The sequence below is a fragment of the Tinamus guttatus genome, unplaced genomic scaffold (genome assembly GCF_059628265.1).
Source record: "Tinamus guttatus ecotype Peru unplaced genomic scaffold, ASM5962826v1 Tinamus_guttatus_pri_ptg001560l, whole genome shotgun sequence".
NCBI classification, from domain to species: domain Eukaryota; kingdom Metazoa; phylum Chordata; class Aves; order Tinamiformes; family Tinamidae; genus Tinamus; species Tinamus guttatus.
Window position 1 is genome coordinate 1,487 of NW_028290094.1, and position 23,465 is coordinate 24,951.

General features: G+C 62.2%; 1 protein-coding gene across 1 annotated transcript in view; it reads left to right on the plus strand.

Annotated features, from left to right (window-relative positions):
- Positions 1-360: 360 nt before the first annotated feature.
- The window catches only part of LOC148590239 (cyclin-dependent kinase 16-like), a gene marked incomplete at its 3' end in the record, with an annotated part of 33,398 nt that continues 10,293 nt past the window's right edge, over positions 361-23,465 (plus strand). Inside the window, 10 exon segments of the mRNA XM_088539279.1 lie at positions 361-458; positions 5,045-5,150; positions 5,152-5,181; positions 7,616-7,698; positions 8,488-8,536; positions 11,313-11,369; positions 12,170-12,284; positions 16,446-16,540; positions 18,315-18,377; positions 20,361-20,484. Coding sequence (XP_088395405.1) covers positions 361-458; positions 5,045-5,150; positions 5,152-5,181; positions 7,616-7,698; positions 8,488-8,536; positions 11,313-11,369; positions 12,170-12,284; positions 16,446-16,540; positions 18,315-18,377; positions 20,361-20,484 — 820 coding nt within the window.

The following is a 23,465-nucleotide window of genomic DNA, read 5'->3' on the forward strand; positions in this document are numbered from 1 at the left end:
GACTCTTAAAGGGACCCCCCCCTCAGTGACACCCACAGGGCCCTGGAGTCCAGGGTGTCCCCAGGCTCTTAAAGGGCCCAGGCGTTCGGGGAGCCCTCAAGGTCTTAAAGGACCCAGGAGTTCGGGCCCCTCCCGGGTCCTGAAGGGGCCCAGGCGTCCGGGGGGGGTCCCCAGTCCTCTTAAAGGGCCAGGGATGCCCCTTCCCAGGACAGGCTCTTAAAGGGCCCGGTCACCCCGGCTGCCTCTTGCTGGGATCCCACCGGGCGGGGGCACCCGGGACCCCCTTCCCCTTCTCGCGGAGGGGGCCCAGGCGTCCGGGCCCCCCCCCCCACGATGCCGCTCCCCCCCTCCCCCAGGACCATGGACCGCATGAAGAAGATCAAGCGGCAGCTCTCGATGACGCTGCGGGGGCGGCCGGGCCGGGGAGCCCCGCGACGAGGGGCCCCCCAGCGACACCGGTGAGACCGCGGCGCCCCTTTAAGGGCCCGGGGGAGCGCGAGGGAGGCGCCTGCCCCTTTAAGGTGTCAGGGTCTGTCCCCTTTAAGAGGATCCGGGCCGCAGGAGGGGCCCGTTCCTTTAAGGGAGCTGGAGGGGTGCCTGCCCCTTTAAGAGGATCCAGGTTGCAGGAGGTGCCTGTCCGTTTAAGGAAGCTGGGGCAGTGCCTGCCCCTTTAAGAGGATCCAGGTTGCGGGAGGTGCCTGTTCCTTTAAGGGAGCTGGAGTGGTGCTTGCCTCTTTAAGAAGATCCAAGTTGGGGGAAAGTGCCTGTCTCTTTAAGGGAGCTGGAGGGGTGCCTGCCCCTTTAAGAGGATCCAGGTTGCAGGAGGTGCCTGTCCCTTTAAGGAAGCTGGGGCAGTGCCTGCCCTCTTAAGAAGATCTAAGCTGCATAAGGTGCCTGTTCCTTTAAGAGAGCTGGGACGGTGCCTGGCCCTTTAAGAGAATCCAGGCTGGGGAAAGTGCCTGTCCCTTTAAGAGAGGCAGAGCAGTGCCTGCCCCTTTAAGAGGATCCAGGTTGCAGGAGGTGCCTGTTCCTTTAAGGGAGCCGGGGCGGTGCCTGTCCCTTTAAGAGCATCCAGGCTGCGAGAGATGCCTGTCCCTTTAAGGGAGCCAGAGCAGTGACTGCGCCTTTAAGAGGATCTAGGTTGCTGGAGGCGCCTGTCTCTTTAAGGGAGCCGGGGCGGTGCCTGCCCCTTTAAGAATATCCAGGCTGCAGAAGGTGCCTGTTCCTTTAAGGGATCCGGGGCGGTGCCTGCGCCTTTAAGAGGATCCAGGTTGCAAGAGATGTCTATCCCTTTAAGGGAGCCAGAGTGGTGCCTGCCCCTTTAAGAGGATTTGGGCCGTGGGAGGTGCCTGCATCTTTAAGGCACCAAAACACATAGGAGGCACCTGTCTCTTTAAGAGAGCGTCAAGAGGTGCTTGTCCCTTTAAGAGACCTGGGGACAGAGGCTGCTGAGGGAGGCACCTGCCCCTTTAAGAGCCGACACCTGCACCCGTCCCTTTAAGGAGGTTGTGGCGGTGTTTTTAGGGGGCGCCTGCCCCTTTAAGGTGTCCGAGGTGGGCTTGAGCCAGGTACTTAAAGGGGATACCTGCCCCTTTAAGATGGTCGTGTTGGCAGCAGAGGGGGCGCCTGCCCCTTTAAGAGGCTATCGAGGCGCTTGTGCCTTTAAGATGGGTGCATGCAGGGCTGGCGGCAGTGCCTGGCCCTTTAAGAGGCTGTGGTGGTGCCTGGCCCTTTAAGAGGGCAGCAGCAGAGCAGCTGTAACTGTAAGATGGGTTGAGATGTGTGCCTGCCCCTTTAAGAGGCGTGGCATGGGGGGTTCAGTATTGCGCCTGCCCCTTTAAGGCGTTATAGAGGGCCCTGTTCCTTTAAGATGGTTGTGCTGGGGGTGCGGGAATCAGTGCTGGCCCTTTAAGAGGCAAAGTCGAGCCCTGCGCCTTTAAGGGAGCGGTGGGGAGGCGCCTGCCCCTTTAAGACGTTCGCGGAGTGCGCGGCTCCTTTAAGGCCGCATTAGCATAGCCCCGCCCCCCGCGGGACGGCGGGAAGGAGGAGGGGGCGGCGCGGCGCGCGGCCCCGCCCCCACGCCGGCTCCGCCCAATGGCAGCGAGGCCGGGGAGGGCGGCGGCGGCCGCGATTGGTGGAGAGGGGACCAATGGGCAGCGAGCGAGGGGGCGGGGCTTCCCCGGGGCCGTGAGGGCGGGGCGGGAGGAGAGGAGGTTTGGGGCCGTTTTGGGGCGTTTTGGGCGATTTTGGGGCGTTTCCGGCGTTTTGGGGGGCGTTTCCGGGGTTTTTGGGGGTGCTGGGGCCGTTTTTGGGGTGTTTCTCTGGTTCTGGGGTGGCCCAGACCCCCCGCGCCCCCCACGAAGGGGCATCCAAGGGCACCTAGGGGAGAACCCGGGGGGTTATTGGGCACTTTGGGGTGTTTTGGGGCATTTTGGGGCCATTTCTGGGGCGTTTGGGGACGTTTTGGGGGTTTGGGGGGTTGTTGCCTCCGTTTTGGGGGTGATTTAGGAAGTTTGGGGCTTCCGTGACCCCCAAAAGGGGCATCCGAGGACCCGTGGAGCAATTTGGGGTGTTTCTGGGGGGTTTTGGGGTTGCGGGCTCCGTTTTGAGGGAAATTGGGGGGTTCCAGGGTCATTTTGGGGGTTTGGAGGTCGCCAGCTCCGTTTTGGGGCCGTTTCTGGGCGTTTTGGGTCCCTAGCCCCATTTAGGGCCATTTCAGGGGTGTTTCTGGGGGCTTTGGGGGTCACTCGGCCCATTTTGGGGGCACTTCCAGGGTTTTGGAGCATTTCGGGGGTTTTTGGGGTCCCCAGAGCCATTTTTGGGGTGACCGGGCCTGTTTTGGGGGTAGTTCCAGGGGTTTGGGGGGCAATTCCAGAGTTTTGGGGGTAGTTCCAGGGGTTTGGGGTCGCCGAGGTGGTTTCGGGGTAGTTTGGGGCCGTTCCAGAGCTGTTTTGGGCTGATTCCAGGGGTTTTTGGGGTCACCGTCCTCTTTGGGGAGCAATTCTGCGGGTTTTGGGGTCGCTAGGCCCATTTTGGGGGCTGTTCAGGCATTTTTGGGGCCACCGGGCCTGTTTTGGGGGCCCTTTTGGGGCAGTTTTGGGTATTTGGGGCCAATCCAAGGTATTGGGGGCCATTTGGGGGGGGTTGGAGTCACTGGGCCCATTTTTGGGGTGTTTTGGGGGGATTTGGGGGTGTTTTGGGCCAACCTGGGGTATTGAGGGCCATTCCACAGGATTTTTGGGGTCAACAGGTACTTTTTTTGGGTGGTTTTGGGGCATTTTGGGTGTTCTGGGGTCGTTCTGGGGTATTGACGGCCATTCCAGGGGGTTTTTTGGAGTCACCGAGCCCATTTTTGGGGCAGTTTTGGGGCATTTCGGGGTTTTGGGGGCCAATCCAGGATATTAGGGACCATTGTGGGGGGATTTTAGGGTCACCGGGGCCCGTTTTTGGGGCAGTTATGGGGCGTTACGGGGGTTTTGGGGCCATTTCAGTGTATTAGGGGCCATTCCGGGGGGTTTTTGGGGTCGCTGGGGCCATTTTCAGGGTGGTTTGGGGGCATTTTGGGTGTTTTTGGACCAATCTGGGGGTATTGGGGGCCGTTTCGGGAGGGTTTTGGAGTAGCTGGGCATATTTTCAGGGCAGTTTTGGGGCATTTGGGGGGTTTTGGGGCCATTTTGGGGTATTGGGGTCCGTTCCGGGGGCTTTTGGGTCCCTGGACCCATTTTTGGGGCTGTTTTGGGGCATTTGGGGAGTTTTTGGACCTATCCAGGGTATTGGGGGACATTCTGGGGGGCTTTTAGGGTCACCGGACGCATTTTTGTGAACAGTTTTGGGGCATTTTGGACGTTTTTGGACCAATCTGGGGTATTGGGGGCCGTGCTGGGGGGAGGTTTTGGAGTCGTCAGGCCCGTTTTGGGGGCATTTTAGGGCATTAGGGGTTTTTTGGGCCATTTCAGTGTATTGGGAGCCGTTCCAGGAGTCACTGGGCCCATTTTTGGGGTCATTTGGGGCGTTTTGGGTCCATTCTGGCATATTGGGGGCCATTCCGGGGGGGTTTTGGAGTCACTGGGCCCATTTTTGGGGCCATTTGGGGCATTTTGGGGGGCTTTGGGCCAATCTGGGGTATTGGGGTCCGTTCCAGGGGGTTTTTGGGGTCGCAGGGCCATTTTCGGGGCAGCTTGGGGGCATTTGGGGTGTTTTGGGCCTTTTCGGGGTATCGGGGGGCCATTGCGGGTTTTTTTTTGGGTTGTTGGCCCGGTTTTTTGGAACAGTTTTGGGGTGTTTTGGGGGTTTTGGGGCCGTTTTGGCATACTGGGGGCCGTTCCGGGGGTTTTTGGAGTCACTGGCCCCATTTTTGGGGCCATTTGGGGCATTTTGGGGGGCTTTGGACCAATCTGGGGTATTGGGATCCATTCCAGAGAGGTTTTGGGGGGTCGCCGGGGCCATTTTTGGGGTGGTTTTGGGGCATTTTGGGTGTTTTTGGGCCATTCCGGGGGGGTTTTGGCGTCGCCGGGACGGTTTTCGGGGCAGTTCGGGGGCATTTTGGGTGTTTCTGAGCCGTTCCAGGGGTTTTTTGGGGTCACCGGGGCCGTTTCCGGGGTGGTTTTGGGGCATTTTGGGTTTTTTTTGGGCCGTTCCGGGGGGGTTTTGTGTCGCCGGGCCCGTTTCCGGGGCGGGTTTTGGGGCATTTTGGGTGTTTTGGGGTCCATTCTGGCATATTGGGGGCCATTCCGGGGGGTTTTTGGGGTCGCTGGGGCTGTTTTCGGGGGTGGTTTGGGGGCATTTTGGGTGTTTTTGGGCTGTTCTGGGGGTTTTGGGGGGGTCACCGGGGCCGTTTCCGGGGCGGTTTTGGGGCATTTTGGGTGTTTTGGGTCCATTCTGGCATACAGGGGGCCGTTCCGGGGGGGTTTTTGGGTCACCGGGGCCATTTCTGGGACATTTTGGGGGCGTTTTGGGTGTTTTTGGGCCGTTCCGGGGGGTTTTTGGGGTCACCGGAGCCGTTTCCGGGGCGGTTTTGGGGCATTTCGGGTGTTTTTGGGCGCAGAGGGCCCGTCGGACGAGGGCCGCATGGGCATCGGACGGCGAGAGCGAACCCGGCGTCGGGGACGTCCTCGGACGAGGTGGCGTCGCCCGTGCGCGTCCGCCTGCGCCCCCCACCCCGCGCGCAAGATCTCCCACGAGGTGGGCGCCTATGGGGGCCATAGGGGCCCATAGGGGGCAATGGGGGGGGTCCTGGGGGGCCTATAGGAGTCCAATAGGGGTTAGGGGGGGATGTAGGGGTCTGGAGCAGCTATGGGGATCCTGGGGGGCCCTATGGGGTCTATGGAAGTCTTGGGAATCCTGGGGGGGCTATAGGGGTCTTATAGGGGCTGGGGGGGATGTAGGGGTCTAAAGCAGCTATGGGACTTGTGGGGGTCCTGGGGGCCCCTATGGGGTCTATGGGAGTCCTGGGAATCCTGGGGGGGCTATAGGAGTCCTATAGGGGCTGGGGGGGGGGGGATGTAGGGGTCTAGAGGAGCTATGGGACTTGCGGGGGTCCTGGGGGCCCCTATGGGGTCTATGGAGTCCTGGAATCCTATAGGGGACTGGGGGGCCTATGGGTATCCTGAGAATCTTATATAGGTTTGGGGGGTTCTATAGGGATAAGGGGGGTCTGGGGGGTCCTGGGGGGACCTATAGGAGTCCTATAGGGGCTGGGAGGGGGATGTAGGGGTCTAGAGCAGGTATGGGGCCTGTGGGGGTCCTGGGGGGCCCCTATGGGGTCTATGGGAGTCCTGGGAATTCTGGAGGGGCTATAGGAGTCCTATAGGGGCTGGGGGGGATGTAGGGATCTAAAGCAGCTGTGGGGTCCTGGGGGGCCCTATGGGTTCTGTGGGAGTCCTGGGAATCCTATAGGAGACTGAGGGGCCTATGGGTATCCTGAGAATCCTATATAGGTTTGGAGGGTTCTATAGGGATCAGGGGGGTCTGGGAGTCCTGGTGGAGTCTATAGGAGTCCTATAGGGGCTGGCAGGGAGGGGATGTAGGGGTCTAGAGCAGCTATGGGGGGTCCTGGGGGGCCTATGGGGGTCTATAGGAGTCCTATAGGGGCTGGAGGGGGATTGTAGGACTCTAGAGATGCTATGGGACTTGTGGGGGTCCTGGGGGGCCCTATGGGGTCTATGGGAGTCCTGGGAATTCTGGGGGGGCTATAGGAGTCCTATAGGGAATGGGGCGGGATGTAGGGGTATAGAGCAGCTGTGGAGATCCTGAGGGGCCCTATGGGGTCTATAGAAGTCCTATAGGGGTTGGGAGGGGGATGTAGGGATCTAGAACAGCTATAGAGGTCCTGGGGGGCCCTATGGGGTCTATAGGAGTCCTATAGGGGTTGGGAGCGGGGTGTAGGGGTCTAGAGCAGCTGTGGGGGTTTTGGGGGGGCCCTATGGGTCTATAGGAGTCCTATAGGGGCTGGGGGGGGGTGTAGGAGTCTAGAGCAGCTGTGGGGGTCTTGGGGGTCTCTGGATTCCTGGGAATCCTGGTGGGGCTATAGGGGTCCATGGGTGCTGTATAGGGTTGGGGGGGCTCTATAGGGATTGGGGGGGTGTGGGAGTCCTGGCGGGGATCTATAGGAGTCTTATAGGGACTGGGGGGGGGGAATGTAGAGATCTAGAGCAGCTGTGGGGGTCCTGGGGGCCCTATGGATCTGTGGGAGTCCTGGGAATCCTATAAGGGAACTGGGGGGCCCTATGGGGGTCCTGGGAATCCTATAGGGGCCTGGAGGCAGCTCTAGGGGTCTGGAGAGAGGGGCTATGGGGGACCCCGGGATGCTATAGGGCCCTGGGGGGGTGGGTTGCAGGGGTGTGGGGGGCCTATACGGGGCTGGGGGGAGGCCTATAGGGGGCTGGGGGCCCTATAGGGGATGGGCTGCAGTTATACAGTCTGGTGGATGCTAGGAGGGTGAGCAGGGACCTATAGGGACCTATAGAGACCTATAGGGGTCTGGGGGGGGGGAAATTATAGGGTCTGAGGGGGTTATGGAGGTTTGGGGGGGGCTATAGGGGTCCATGGGTGCTGTATAGGGTTGGGGGGGGGGCTCTATAGGGATCAGGGTGGGTCCCAGCTCCATTTTGGGGTGATGTGGGGGGGGCAGGGAGATATTGGGGGGGATGGGGCATTTTTGGGGGGAGTGGGGCATTTTGGGGGAAGAATGGGGCATTTTGGGGGGGAACGGGGCATTCTGGGGGGGAACGGGGCATTTTGGGGGAAGATTAGGGCATTTGGGGGAAATGGGGCAGTCTGAGGGGGAACGGGGGCATTTGGGGGGGAAATGAGGCACTTTTGGGAGAAGAATGGGGGCATTTTGGGGTGGAGTGGGGCATTTTGGGGCGGAATGGTGGATTTTGGGGGGGAATGGGGCATTTTGGGGGGGAATGGGGCATTTTGGGGGGAACGGGGCCATTTTGGGGTGTGAGCGAAGCAGTTTTGGGGGGAATGAGGCATTTTTTAAGGGGGAGTGGGGCATTTCGGGGGGAATGGGGCATTTCGGGGGAATGGGGCATTTCGGGGGACACGGGGGCGGTTTTGGGGTGAATGTGGGTGATTTTGGGTGCGGGGGGGGTCCCGCTGTCGCCCCCAGGACCTGAACAAGCGGCTGTCGCTGCCGGCTGACATCCGCCTTGCCCGAGGTTGTCTGGAGCGACTGACGCTCAACAGCCCCCTGTTCGAGCGGTGCCGCTGAGCCGCCGTCTGCGCCGCGTCTCCCTGGTACGGACCATATAGACCCTATAGACCCCTATAGAGCAGATATGGGGTGCTATAGAGCAGTATGGGCTGGTATGGGACAGTATAGTGCAGTATGGACCACTATGGATCAGCCCAGAGCCCCCTGTTCGAGCGGCCGCTGAGCCGCCGCCTGCGCCGCATCTCCCTTGGTACGGACCATATAGATCATATAGACCCTATAGAGTGGTATGGAGGCGATACAGAGCAGTGTGGAGTGGTATGGAGCAGTATAGAGCAGTATGGACCAGCTCAGAGCCCCCTGTTCGAGCGGCCGCTGAGCCGCCGCCTGCGCTGCGTCTCCCTGGTACGGACCATATAGACCCTATAGACCATATAGACCCTATAGAGTGGAATGGGGCTATACAGAGCAGTATGGACTGTATGGGGCAGTATAGAGCAGTATGGACCAGCCCAGAGCCCCCTGTTCGAAGCGGGTCCGCTGAGCCGCCGCCTGCGTCGCGTCTCCCTGGTATGGGACCATATAGACCCTATAGACCCCATAGAGCAGTATGGGATGGTTATAGAGCAGTATGGACTGCTATGGGGCAGTATTAGAGCAGTATGGACCAGCCCAGAGCCCCCTGTTCGAGGGGCCCCTGAGCCGCCACCTTGCGCCGCGTCTCCCTGGTACGGACCCTATGGACCCTATAGTGCAGTATGGACTGGTATGGGGCAGTAATAGAGCAAGTATGGGGCAGTATAGGAGCAGTATGGACCAGCCCAGAGCCCCCTGTTCGAGCGGCCGCTGAGCCGCCGCCTGCGCCGCGTCTCCCTGGTACGGACCCTATAGACCGTATAGAGCAGTATGGGGTAGTATAGACTTGTATGGGGCAGTATAGAGCAGTATGGGGCAGTATAGAGCAGTAGGAACCAGCCCAGAGCCCCCTGTTTCGAGGGGCCCCTGAGCCGCCGCCTGTGCCGCCTCTCCCAGGTATGGCCCCCTATAGACTGTATAGCGCAGTGTGGGGTAGTATAGACTTGTATGGGGCAGTATAAGAGCAGTATGGGGCCCATATAGAGCCAGTATGGACCGGGATAGGTCCCTATGGATGGGGATGGTGCTTTGATGCTTTCCAGGTTTTTCCCCAGTTGCTCCCAGATCCCCTCCCCTGTCCATCCCGGTTCAGCCCCAGTGATACCCGCCCCGGTGCATCCCGATCCCTCCTGGTCCTTCCCGATCCCTCCCGGTCCATCCCGGTCCCTCTCAGTCCATCCCAATCCCCCTCCCCGGTCCTCTCCTGGTCCATCCCAGTCCTTCCAGTCATCCGATCCATCCTGGTCTATCCCAATCTCTCCTAGTCCATCTCGGTCCTTCCCAATCCATCCCGATCCCCTCCAATTCCATTCCGGTCTCTCTCCAAATCCCTCCTGGTCCTTCCCGATCCCTCCTGGTCCATCCCGATCCCTCCTGGTCCATCCCGATCCCTCCGGGTCCATCCCGGTCCCTCTCCAGTCCATCCCGATCCCTCCCGGGTCCATCCCGGTCCCTCTCAGTCCATCCCGATCCCTCCCTGGTCCATCCCAATCCCTCCTGGTCATCCCGGTCCCTCTCAGTCCATCCCAATCCCTCCCGGTCTCTCCTGGTCCATCCAGTCCTTCCCAGTCCATCCCGATCCATCCTGGTCTATCCCAATCCCTCCTAGTCCATCCCGGTCCTTCCAATCCATCCCGATCCCTCCTGGTCCATCCCGATCCCTCCTGGTCCATCCCGATCCTCCCGGTCCATCCCGGTCCCTCTCAGTCCATCCCAATCCCTCCTGGTCTCTCCTGGATCCATCCCAGTCCTTCCAGTCCATCCCGATCCATCCTGGTCTATCCCAATCCCTCCTAGTCCATCCGGTCCTTCCCAATCCATCCCGATCCCTCCTGGTCCATCCCACGATCCTCCCGGTCCATCCCGGTCCCCTCTCAGTCCATCCCCAATCCCTCCCGGTCTCTCCTGGTCCATCCCAGTCTTCCCAAGTCCATCCCGATCCACTCCTGGTCTATCCCAATCCCTCCTAGTCCATCCCGGTCCTTCCCAATCCATCCCGATCCCTCCTGGTCCATCCCGATCCCTCTGGTCCATCCCGATCTCTCTCAGTCCATCCCAATCCCTCCCCGTCTCTCCTGGTCCATCCCGGTCACTCAGTCCATCCCGATCCATCCTGGTCTATCCAATCCCAACGTCCTCCTATCCCATCCCGAGTCCTTCCCATCCAGTCCCCCGATCCCTCCCGGTCCGTCCCGATCCTCTCCCGGTCCGTCTGATCCATCCGGTCCATCAGTCCTCCCGGTCCATCTCGGTCCGTCCCAGTCCATCTCGGTCACTCCCAATCCATCCCGATCCCTCCAATTCCATCCCGGTCTCTCTCCCAATCCCTCCTGGTCCCCTCTAATCCTCTTCCCAATCTATCCCAATCCTAGTCTATCACAATCCTTCTTGGTCCCTCCCAATCCCCTTCCCAATCCATCCCGATCTCTCCCGGTCCCTCCCAGTCCATCCCGGTCCCTCCGTGTCCTTCCCAGTCCATCCGGATCCATCCTGGGTCCATTGCGATCCCTTCCAATCCCCTCCCGGTCCATCCTGGTCCCTCCAATCCCTCCTGGTCCCTCCCAGTCCCCTTCCCAATCCATCCCGATCCCTCCAATTCCATCCTGATCCCTCCTAGTCCATCCCGGTCCCTCCCAATCCCCTTCCCAATCCATCCCGGTCCCTCCGGGTCCATCCCGATCCCTCCTGATCCCTCCGGGTCCATCCTAATCCTCCGGGTCCATCCCACTCCATCTCGATCCCTCCCGATCCCTCCTGGTCCATCCCGATCCCTCCCGATCCTTCCGGGTCCATCCTAATCCCTCCAGGTCCATCCCGGTCCATCCCGGTCCCCTCCCAATCCCCTTCCCAATCCATCCCGGTCCCCTGCGGGTCCATCCTGGTCCATCCCGATCCCCTCCCGATCCCTCTGGGTCCATCCTAATCCCTCCGGGTCCATCCCGGTCCATCCCGATCCCTCCCGATCCCTCCGGGTCCATCCACTCCACTCCTCCGATCCCTCTCGATCCGTCCTGGTCCATCCCGATCCCTCCCGATCTCTCCGGGTCCATCCTAATCCTTCCAGGTCCATCCCGGTCCATCCCGGTCCCTCCCAATCCCTCCTGGTCCCTCCCAGTCCCCTTCCCAGTCCATCCCGATCCCTCCTAGTCCATCCCGATCCCTCCTAGTCCATCCCGGTCCCTCCCAATTCCTCCTGGTTCCTCCCAATCCCCTTTCCAATCCATCCCGGTCCCTCTGGGTCCATCCCGGTCCATCCTGATCCCTCCCGATCCTTCCGGGTCCATCCTAATCCCTCCATGTCCATCCCAGTCCATCCCGGTCCATCCCGATCGCTCCGGCTCCATCCTAATCCCTCCGTGTCCATCCCACTCCATCCTGACCCCTCTCGATCCCTCCGGGTCCATCCCAGTCCATCCCGGTCCATCCCGGTCCATCCCGGTCTATCCTGGTCCATCCCGGTCCATCCCGATCGCTCCGGGTCCATCCCGGTCCATCCCGCTGTCGTTTCTCCCCGCAGTCCGAGATCGGCTTCGGGAAGCTGGAGACCTACGTGAAGCTGGACAAGCTGGGAGAGGTGGGAACTTCCCGACGGGCCCAAAATCCCCCCTTTTTCCCCCAAAATCGCACTCCCAAAATTCTTTTTTTTTCCCTTTTTTTGTTTTTTTTTGTCCCTTTTTGGTTTTTTTTTGCCGTATTGGTGCTGGACACAGGCCCTGTTTTGGGGAAAATTCACCACATTCGGAGAGTTTCCCCAGGGCAGGATCTGGGAGAGGGGTCCCCCGCTTTTAGCTTGACCATTTTGGCGTTTTTTTGCCCCAAATGGGAAGCCGGAAAATTGGGAATTTTTCCCCCTTTCAGAAGGTTCCCGCCATGGGGTTGTGGGGTGGGCCCCATTTTGGGGAGGATTCCCAAATTCGGAGGGTTTCCACATTGGGGAGGGCGTTTGGGAGAGCTTCAGTTCTAATTTGACTGTTTTCGTGGCTTTTTGCCCCAAATTTGATGTCTAAAAGTGCAAAGTTTTGGGGGCAGATTTTGGGGGGAATTTGGAGAATTTCGAGATTTTTTTGCGGGGGGTTGCTATGGGGCCCCATTTTGGGACAGAACCCCCCAATTTGGACATTTCCTCCTTGCAGAGCAGAGGGGTGATCCTCGTTGCCCATTTTTGCCATGTTTCGCCCCAAACCCTCGCTCTGAAAAAACAACGTTTCCCCCTGCTCGGATGGAGGGGGGGGCACCGTTTTGGGGGGGGAATCGGCCCTTTTGGGCGGGCGCTTCCCCTCGGGGGTGTGGCAGGGGCGGCGGGGTTGCCCGTTTCTGCGGTTTTTCGCCCGTTTCTGCGGTTTTTCGCCCCAAAACGGTGTCCCCCCCCCCCAGGGCACCTATGCCACCGTGTACAAGGGCCGGAGCAAACTCACGGAAAACCTGGTGGCCCTCAAGGAGATCCGGCTGGAGCACGAGGAGGGGGCGCCCTGCACGGCCATCCGCGAGGGTGGGACACGGGGGGACATTGGGGACACTGGGGACACGGGGACATTGGGGGGACATTGGGGACATGGGGGGCATTGGGGACAGGGGGGACATTGGAGACATTGGGGGGACATCGGGGACATGGGGGGCATTGGGGACATGGGAGGCATTGGGGACAGGGGGGACACAGGGGGACATTAGGGACACGGGGACATTGGGGGGACATCGGGGACATGGGGGGCATTGGGGACATGGGAGGCATTGGGGACAGGGGGGACACGGGGACATTGGGGGCACGGGGACATTGGGGGGACATCGGGGACATGGGGGGCATTGGGGACTTGGGAGGCATTGGGGACAGGGGGGACACGGGGACATTGGGGGCACGGGGACATTGGGGGGACATCGGGGACATGGGGGGCATTGGGGACATGGGAGGCATTGGGGACAGGGGGGACACAGGGGGACATTGGGGGCACGGGGACATTGGGGGGACATCGGGGACATGGGGGGCATTGGGGACATGGGAGGCATTGGGGACAGGGGGACACAGGGGGACATTGGGGGCACGGGGACATTGGGGGGACATCGGGGACATGGGGGGCATTGGGGACATGGGAGGCATTGGGGACAGGGGGGACACGGGGACATTGGGGGCACGGGGACATTGGGGGGACATCGGGGACATGGGGGGCATTGGGGACTTGGGAGGCATTGGGGACATGGGGGACACTGGGGACATTGGGGACACGGGGACATTGGGGGGACATCGGGGACATGGGGGGCATTGGGGACATGGGAGGCATTGGGGACAGGGGGGACACGGGGGGACATTGGGGGCACGGGGACATTGGGGGGACATCGGGGACATGGGGGATGGGGCGACATTGGGGACACAGGACATTGGGGACACGGGACATTGGGGACACGGGGGGACATGGGGGATGGGGGGACATTGGGGACACGGGACATTGGGGACACGGTCATTGGGGACATGGGACATTGGGGACACGGGGACATTGGGGACACGGGACATTGGGGACACGGGGGGACATGGGGGATGGGGGGACATTGGGGACACGGGACATTGGGGACACGGGGACATTGGGGACATTGGGGACACGGTCATTGGGGACACGGGACATTGGGGACACGGGGGCATTGGGGGACATGGGGGGACATTGGGGACACAGAGGGGTATTGGGGACATGGGAGGACATTGGGGACATTGGGGACGGGGGGACATGGGGGACATTGGGGACACGGGGGGCACTGGGGACATTGGGGACATTGGGGATGGGGGACATTGGGGACATGGGCATTGCAGACACAGGGGACACGAGAGGACATTGGGGACAGGGGGACATGGGGGGACATTGGGGATATGGAGACATGGGGGACACGGCGGGACACAGAGACATGGAGGACGGGGGGGACATTGGGGACGGGGGGACACTGGAACACGGGGGGACATTGGGGATATGGGGACATGGGGGACATTGGGGACACGGGAGGACATTGGGGACAGGGGACATGGGGCACACGGAGGACATGAGGACAAGGCTGCGACATGGGGATATGGGGACGTGGACACGGGGACATTGGGGACGTGGGGGGACATGGGACAGAGAACATGGGCAACATGGGGACATAGGGGGACATGGGGACATGGGGGATATGGGGACATTGGGGATATGGGCAACATGGGGGGACATGGGGACATGGGGGGACATGGGGACATGGGGGGAAATGAGGGGAGACAGAGCAAATGGGGGATATGGGGACATGGGGAGACGTGGGGACATTGGGGATATGGGGACATGGGGGGACACCGGGACTTGGGGATGTGGGGGGACAAGGAGGACATTGGGGACATGGAGACATTGGGTATATGGGGACATGGGGGACACAGGGACATGGGGGACGTGCGGGGACATGGGGACATGGGACGTGGGAGACATTGGGGACATGGGGCACACGTGGACAGGAGGACACGGGGGGGACATGGAGGAACATGTGGACGTGGGACAAGGGGGGCACAGGAGGGGACATGGGGGACACGGGGAAGGTGCGAGATGTGGGGACATGGGGACACAGGGGGATATAGGGGACATGTGGGGGGACACAACATGGGGGGCACAGCAGACACTTGGGGATGGGGGGACATGGGGACACGCAGGGGCGCAGGGGACCCTTGGGGACACCAGGGGACCCTTGGGGACACACAGGGGACCCTTGGGGACATTTGGGGACCCTCGGGGACGCGGGCGCTCGCTGTCCCCGCAGTGTCCCTGCTCAAGGACCTCAAGCACGCCAACATCGTCACCCTGCACCGCATGGGGGACATGGGGACACGGGGGACCCTCGGGGACACACGGGGACCCTCGGGGACACACAGGGGACCCTTGGGGACACCAGGGGACCCTTGGGGACATTTGGGGACCCTCGGGGATGCGGGCGCTCGCTGTCCCCGCAGTGTCCCTGCTCAAGGACCTCAAGCACGCCAACATCGTCACCCTGCACCGCATGGGGGACATGGGGGGACACAGGGGACCCTCGGGGACACGGGGGGACCCTCGGGGACACACAGGGGACCCTTGGGGACACCAGGGGATCCTTGGGGACACACAGGGGACCCTTGGGGACATTTGGGGACCCTTGGGGACACCAGGGGACCCTCGGGGACGCGGGCGCTCGCTGTCCCCGCAGTGTCCCTGCTCAAGGACCTCAAGCACGCCAACATCGTCACCCTGCACCACATGGGGGACATGGGGACACGGGGGACCCTCGGGGACACATGGGAACCCTTGGGGACACGGGGGGGCACACGGGACCCTTGGGGACACACAGGGGACCCTTGGGGACACCAGGGGACCCTTGGGGACATTTGGGGACCCTTGGGGACACCAGGGGACTCTTGGGGACCCTCGGGGACGCGGGCGCTCGCTGTCCCCGCAGTGTCCCTGCTCAAGGACCTCAAGCACGCCAACATCGTCACCCTGCACCGCATGGGGGACATGGGGACACGGGGGACCCTCGGGGACCCTCGGGGACACGGGGGGACACATGGGACCCTTGGGGACACCAGGGGACCCTCAGGGACACAGAGGGGACCCTAGGGGACACTCGGGGACCCTTGGGGACCCTTGGGGACGTGGGCGCTCGCTGTCCCCGCAGTGTCCCTGCTCAAGGACCTCAAGCACGCCAACATCGTCACCCTGCACCGCATGGGGGACATGGGGACACGGGGGACCCTCGGGGACACACAGGGGACCCTTGGGGACACCAGGGGATCCTTGGGGACACACATGGGACCCTTGGGGACACCTGGGGACTCTTGGGGACCCTCGGGGACGCGGGCGCTCGCTGTCCCCCGCAGTGTCCCTGCTCAAGGACCTCAAGCACGCCAACATCGTCACCCTGCACCGCATGGGGGACATGGGGACACGGGGGACCCTCAGGGACACACGGGGACCCTCGGGGACACGGGGGGACACATGGGACCCTTGGGGACACCACCAGGGGACCCTCGGGGACACACATGGGACCCTTGGGGACACCAGGGAACCCTTGGGGACACACAGGGGACCCTTGGGGACATTTGGGGACCCTTGGGGACGCGGGCGCTCGCTGTCCCCGCAGTGTCCCTGCTCAAGGACCTCAAGCACGCCAACATCGTCACCCTGCACCGCATGGGGGACATGGGGACACAGGGGACCCTCGGGGACACACAGGGGATCCTTGGGGACACTTAGGGACCCTTGGGGACACCAGGGGACTCTTGGGGACCCTTGGGGACGCGGGCGCTCGCTGTCCCCCGCAGTGTCCCTGCTCAAGGACCTCAAGCACGCCAACATCGTCACCCCTGCACCGCATGGGGGACATGGGGACATGGGGGACCCTTGGGGACACTTGGGGACACCAGGGGACACTTGGGGACCCTTGGGGACACCAGGGGACCCTTGGGGACGCGGGCGCTCGCTGTCCCCGCAGTGTCCCTGCTCAAGGACCTCAAGCACGCCAACATCGTCACCCTGCACCGCATGGGGGACATGGGGACACGGGGGACCCTCGGGGACACACGGGGACCCTCAGGGACACACGGGGACCCTCGGGGACACAGAGGGGACCCTCGGGGACCCTTGGGGACCCTTGGGGACGCGGGCGCTCGCTGTCCCCGCAGTGTCCCTGCTCAAGGACCTCAAGCACGCCAACATCGTCACCCTCCACGACATCATCCACACGCGGAGCTGCCTCACGCTGGTCTTCGAGTACCTGGTGGGAGCCCAAATACCCCCCGGGGTCCAAAATACCCCCCCGGGGAGACCAAATACCCCCCTGGGGCCCCAAGTACCCCCGCAGGGGCCCAAATACCCCCCCTGGGAGCCCAAATACCCCCCCTCGGGGTCCCAAATACCGCCCTGGGGCCCCAAATACCCCCCCGGGGCCCCAAATACCCCCCCAGGGGCCCAAATACCCCCTGGGAGCCCAAGTACCCCCACCAGGGGCCCAAATACCCCCCTTGGGAGCCCAAATACCCCCCTGGGGCCCCAAATACCCCCCCAGGGGCCCAAATACCCCCCCGGGAGCCCAAGTACCCCCCCAGGGGCCCAAATACCCCCCCAGGGAGCCCAAATACCCCCCTTGGGAGCCCAAATACCCCCCCGGGGCCCCAAATACCCCCCCAGGGGCCCAAATACCCCCCCGGGAGCCCAAGTACCCCCCCAGAGGCCCAAATACCCCCCGGGAGCCCAAATACCCACCCTGGGAGCCCAAATACCCCCCCGGGGCCCCAAATACCCCCTCAGGGGCCCAAATACCCACCCTGGGAGCCCAAATACCCCCCGGGGTCCCAAATACCGCCCCGGGGCCCCAAATACCCCCCCAGGGGCCCAAATACCCCCCCGGGAGCCCAAGTACCCCCCCCAGGGGCCCAAATACCCCCCTTGGGAGCCCAAATACCCACCCTGGGAGCCCAAATACCCCCCGGGGCCCAAATACCCCCCCGGGGCCCCAAATACCCCCCTGGGAGCCCAAATACCGCCCCGGGGCCCCAAATACCGCCCCGGGGCCCCAAATACCCCCCCAGGGGCCCAAATACCCACCCTGGGAGCCCAAATACCCCCCGGGGCCCAAATACCCCCCCAGGGGCCCAAATACCCACCCTGAGAGCCCAAATACCCCCCCGGGGTCCCAAGTACACCCCCAGGGGCCCAAATACCCCCTGGGAGCCCAAATACCCCCCCGGGGCCCCAAATACCCCCCCCAGGGGCCCAAATACCCCCCCGGGAGCCCAAATACCTGCCTTGGGAGCCCAAATACCCCCCCGGGGAGCCCAAATACCCACCCTGGGAGCCCAAATACCCCCCCGGGGCCCCAAATACCCCCCGGGAGCCCAAATACCCCCCCTGGGAGCCCAAATACCCACCCTGGGAGCCCAAATACCCCCCAGGACCCCAAATACCCCCCTGGGATCCCAAATACTGCCCCCCCAGGGGCCCAAATACCGCCCAAATACCCCCTTGGGACTCCAAATACTCCCAGGGGCCCAAATACCCCCCTTGGGAGCCCAAATATCCCCCCGGGAGCCCAGAACCCCACTGGGAACCCTAATACCCCCCCGGACCCCAAATACCCCCCTGGGACCCCCCAGGATGCCATATACCCCCCTCCCCCGGATCCAAATACCCCCTCGGTACCCCAAATACCCCCCTGTTACCACAAATACCCTCCTGGGACTCCAGATAACCCCCCCAAAACCAAATACCTCCCCCAGGACCCCAAATAACCCCCCGGGACCCCAAATACCCCAACACCCCCCCCCCGAGACTCCCCAAAACCCCCGTGGGGACCCCCAAACCTCCCTGCCCCCCCTCAAACGCTCAAATTCCCCAAATCCCCTTAAAAAAAACCCAAATTCCCTCTGACCCCCCCCCAAACCCCCTGGGACCCCCCCCAAACACCCCCAAATCCTTGGGACCCCCCCAAGGCCCCTGGGGGTCCCGCAGCCCCCCCCGACCCCCCCGTTTTTGGGGTGTCCCCCCCCCGTCAGGACAAGGACCTCAAGCAGTACCTGGACGACTGCGGCAACGTGATCCACATGCACAACGTGAAGGTGACACGGGGGACACGAGGGGACATGGGGGGACACGGGGGGACATGGGGGGACATGGGGGGACACGGGGGGACACGGGGGGACATGAGGGGACACGAGGGGCACGGATGACACGAGGGGACATGGGGGACACAAGGGGACATGGGGGACACCGGGGGACACGAGGGGACACAGGGGACACGGGGGACACGGGGGGACATGAGGGGACACGAGGGGCATGGGTGACATGGGGGGACACGGACATGCGGGGGCGCGGACATGAGGGGACACGGGAGACACGGGGGGACACGCGGGGACATGAGGGACATGGGGGACACATGGGGACGCCGGGGGACACGCGGGGACATGGGGGGACATGAGGGGACACGAGGGGACACGGGGGACACGTGGGGACACGAGGGGACATGGGGGACACGGGGGGACATGAGGGGACACGAGGGGCACGGGTGACACGAGGGGACACGGGGGACACGAGGGGACATGGGGGACACATGGGGACACCGGGGGACACGCGGGGACATGGGGGGACATGAGGGGACACGGGGGGACATGAGGGGACACGAGGGACATGGGGGACACGGGGGGCACGAGGGGCACGGGTGACACGGGGGGACACGGACATGCGGGGGCACGGACATGAGGGGACACGGGAGACACGGGGGGACAGAAGGGGACACGAGGGACACGGGGGACACAAGGGGACACGGGGGGACACGGGGGACATGAGCGCGCGGGGACACAGGACACCCCAATGTGACACACACGGGGGTCTTGCACATGGGTGACGGCTCCGGGGGTGACACGGGGACCCACGGGTGACACCGGCCACCCCAATGTGACACCCACAGGGGTCTTGCATGTGGGTGACAGCTCCAGGGGTGACACGGGGACACACGGGTGACACCGGCCACCCCTAATATGAAACATATAGTGGTTCTGCATGTGGGTGACGGCTCCGGGGGTGACACGGGGACACACGGGTGACACCGGCCACCCCAACGTGACACCCACGGGGCTCTTGCACATGGGTGACGACTCCGGGGGTGACACGGGGACACACGGGTGACACCAGCCGCCCCTAATATGAAACATATAGTGGTTCTGCATGTGGGTGACGGCTCCGGGGGGTGACACGGGGACACACGGGTGACACGAGCCACCCCTAATATGAAACATATAGTGGTTCTGCATGTGGGTGACAGCTCTGCGGGTGACACGGGGACACACGGGTGACACGAGCCACCCCTAATATGAAACATATAGTGGTTCTGCATGTGGGTGACGGCTCCGGGGGTGACACGGGGACCCGTGGGTGACACCGGCCACCCCAATGTGACACCCACGGGGGTCTTGCATGTGGGTGACGGCTCCGGGGGGGACACACGGGTGACACCGGCCACCCTTAATATGAAACATATAGTGGTTCTGCATGTGGGTGACAGCTCCGGGGGTGACACGGGGACCCACGGGTGACACCGGCCACCCCAATATGACACCCACGGGGGTGACGGCTCCATGGGTGACACGGGGACACACGGGTGACACCGGCCACCCCAATGTGACACCCACAGGGGTCTTGCACATGGGTGATGGCTCTGGGGGTGACACAGGGACCCACGGGTGACACCGGCCACCCCTAATATGGATCATATAGTGGTTCTGCATGTGGGTGACGGCTCCGGGGGTGACACGGGTGACACCGGCCACCCTTAATATGAAACATATAGTGGTTCTGCATGTGGGTGACGGCTCCGGGGGTGACACGGGGACCCGCGGGTGACACCGGCCACCCCAATGTGACACCCACGGGGCTCTTGCACATGGGTGACGGCTCCGGGGGTGACACGGGGACCCATAGGTGACACGAGCCACCCCTAATATGAAACATATAGTGGTTCTGCATGTGGGTGACGGCTCCGGGGGTGACACGGGGACCCGCGGGTGACACCGGCCACCCCAATGTGACACCCCCGGGGGTGGCAGCTCTTCCTGTTCCAGCTGCTCCGCGGCCTGGCCTATTGTCACCGTCACAAGGTCCTGCACCGCGACCTCAAACCCCAGAACCTGCTGCTCAGCGACCGCGGCGAGCTCAAACTCGCCGATTTCGGTGCGCCCCCCCAAAACGCCCCAAAACGGCCCCGATTCGCCCCAAAACGCTCCCCGTCCCAAATCGCTGCTTTTTTTCCCCCCCCGAATTTCCCATTTTTTGCAGTGAATTGGAGCCCTCCTCCTGCAGGGAGGGGATTTGTCACCCCCAATCACCCCCCCAGGGCTCTGATTAATTAACCTGGTGCTAATTACCCCCATCCCGATCTTCTTTCCCAGGCACCAATTCCCCCCAGACCCCAAATTTCCCCCCAAGACCCCAAATTCACCCCCAAGACCCCAATTTTCCCCCCAAGATTCCAAATTCCCTCTCCAAGATCCCAAATTCCCTCTCCAAGATCCCAAATTTCACCCCCAGATCTCAAATTCCACCCTAAGACCCCAAATTTCCCCCGAGACCCCAAATTCCCTCCCCCAGACCCCCAAATCCCACCAAGATCCCAAATTCCCTCTCCAAGATCCCAAATTTCCCCCGAGACCCCAAATTCCCTCCCCCAGACCCCCAAATCCCCCCAAGATCCCAAATTCCCTCTCCAAGATCCCAAATTTCCCCCCCAGACCCCAAATTGCCCCCCAAAACCCCAGATTTTCCCCCCAGACCTCCAAATTCCCCCCAAGATCCCAAATTCCCTCCCCCAGACCCCCAAATCCCCCCAAGATCCCAAATTCCCTCTCCAAGATCCCAAATTTCCCCCCCAGACCCCAAATTCCCCCCAAAACCCCAGATTTTCCCCCCAGACTCCAAATTCCCCCCAAGATCCCAAATTCCCTCCCCCAGACCCCCAAATCCCCCCAAGACCCCAAATTCCCTCTCCTACACCCCAAATTGCACCCCCAGGCCCCAAATTTTCCTGACCCCGGATTTCCCCCCCCCAAGATCCCAAATCCCACCCAAGACCCCGAATTTCCCCCCCAAAAAACCCTCAAATTCTCCCCCCACGATCCCAAATTCCCCCTCCAGGACCCCAAATTCCCGAAGATCCCAAATTCTCTCCCCCATACCCCAAATTCCCCCAACTCCAAATTCCCCCCCAAGACCCCAAATTCCAGATCCCAAAATCCAGACCCCAAACTCCCCCCCAGACCTGCCCCCCCCAAAATTAATTAGCGCAGGTTAATTAGCGGCGCCATCCATCAGGGCCCCCCCAGGATCCCAAATTCCGCCTCCAGGACCCCCAATTCCTCCCTTAAAGACCCCAGATCCCCCCTCCAAAGACCCCAAATCCCATCCCCAAGACCCCAGACCCCCCTCCCCGCTAATTAGCGTGGGTTAATTAGCGGCGCCATCGTCAGGGCCCTCCAGGACCCCAAATTCCCCCTCCAGGACCCCCAAAGACCCCCCAAAGACCCCAAATTCCCCCCCAAAGGCCCCAAATCCCAATGCCAAGACCCCAAACTCCCCTCCCTCGTTAATTAGCGGGGGTTAATTAGCGGCGTGGTCCATCAGGGCCCCCTAAGACCCCCAATTCCCCCCCAAAGACCCCAAATTCCCCCCCCAAAGACCCCAAATTCCCCCCCACAAAGACCCCAAATCCCAATCCCAAGACCCCAAATCCCAACCCCAAGACCCCAAGCTCCCCCCCCTCGTTAATTAGCGCGCGTTAATTAGCGTTTCCGTCCGTCAGGGCGGGCGCGGGCCCCCCAGGACCCCCAGTTCCCCCTCCAGGACCCCAAATCCCCCCCCTAAAGACCCCAAATCCCCCCCCTAAAGACCCCAAATCCCAATCCCAAGCCCCAACCCCCCTCCTCGTTAATTAGCCCGCGTTAATTAGCGTTTCCGTCCGTCAGGGCGGGCGCGGGCCCCCCACGACCCCCAGTTCCCCCTCCAGGACCCCCAATTCCCGCCCCAAAGACCCCCAATTCCCCCCGAAAGTCCCCAATTCCCCCCCCCCAAAGACCCCAAATCCCAATCCCAAGCCCCCAACCCCCCTCCTCGTTAATTAGCGCGCGTTAATTAGCGTTTCTGCCCATCAGGGCTGGCGCGGGCCCCCCAGGACCCCCAGTTCCCCCTCCAGGACCCCCAATTCCCCCCCCAAAGACCCCCAATTCCCCCCGAAAGACCCCAATTCCCCCCCTAAAGACCCCAAATCCCAACCCCAAGACCCCAAACTCCCCCCTCCTCGTTAATTAGCGCGTGTTAATTAGCGTTTCCGCCCATCAGGGCTGGCGCGGGCCCCCCAGGACCCCCAATTCCCCCTCCAGGACCCCCAATTCCCCCCCAAAGACCCCAAATCCCCCCCAAAGACCCCAATTCCCCCCCTAAAGACCCCAAATCCCATCCCCAAGACCCCAGACCCCCCTCCCCGTTAATTAGCGCGGGTTAATTAGCGGTGCTGTTGTCAGGGCTGGTGCGGGCCCCCCAGGACCCCCAATTCCCCCTCCAGGATCCCAGTTCCCCCCCCAAAGACCCCAAATTCCCCCCCAAAGACCCCAATTCCCCCTCCAAAGGCCCCAAATCCCAATGTCAAGACCCCAAACTCCCCCCCCTCGTTAATTAGTGCGGGTTAATTAGCGGCGCCGTCCATCAGGGCCCCCTAAGACCCCAAATTCCCCCCCAAAGGCCCCCAAATCCCAATGCCAAGATCCCAAACTCCCCCACCTCGTTAATTAGCGCGGGTTAATTAGCGGGGCCATCGTCAGGGCCCCCCAGGACCCCCAATTCCCCCCCACAAAGACCCCAAATCCCCCCCAGAGACCCCAAATCCCAATCCCAAGACCCCAAATCCCAATCCCAACCCCCCAGCCCCGCCCCCCCGTTAATTAGTGCGCGTTAATTAGCGTTTCTGCCCATCAGGGCTGGCGCGGGCCCCCCAGGACCCCCAGTTCCCCCTCCAGGATCCCAAATTCCCCCCCCCCAAAGACCCCAAATCCCCCCCAAAGACCCCAATTCCCCCCCCAAAGACCCCAAATCCCAATCCCAAGCCCCCAACCCCCCTCCTCGTTAATTAGCCCGTGTTAATTAGCGTTTCCATCCGTCAGGGC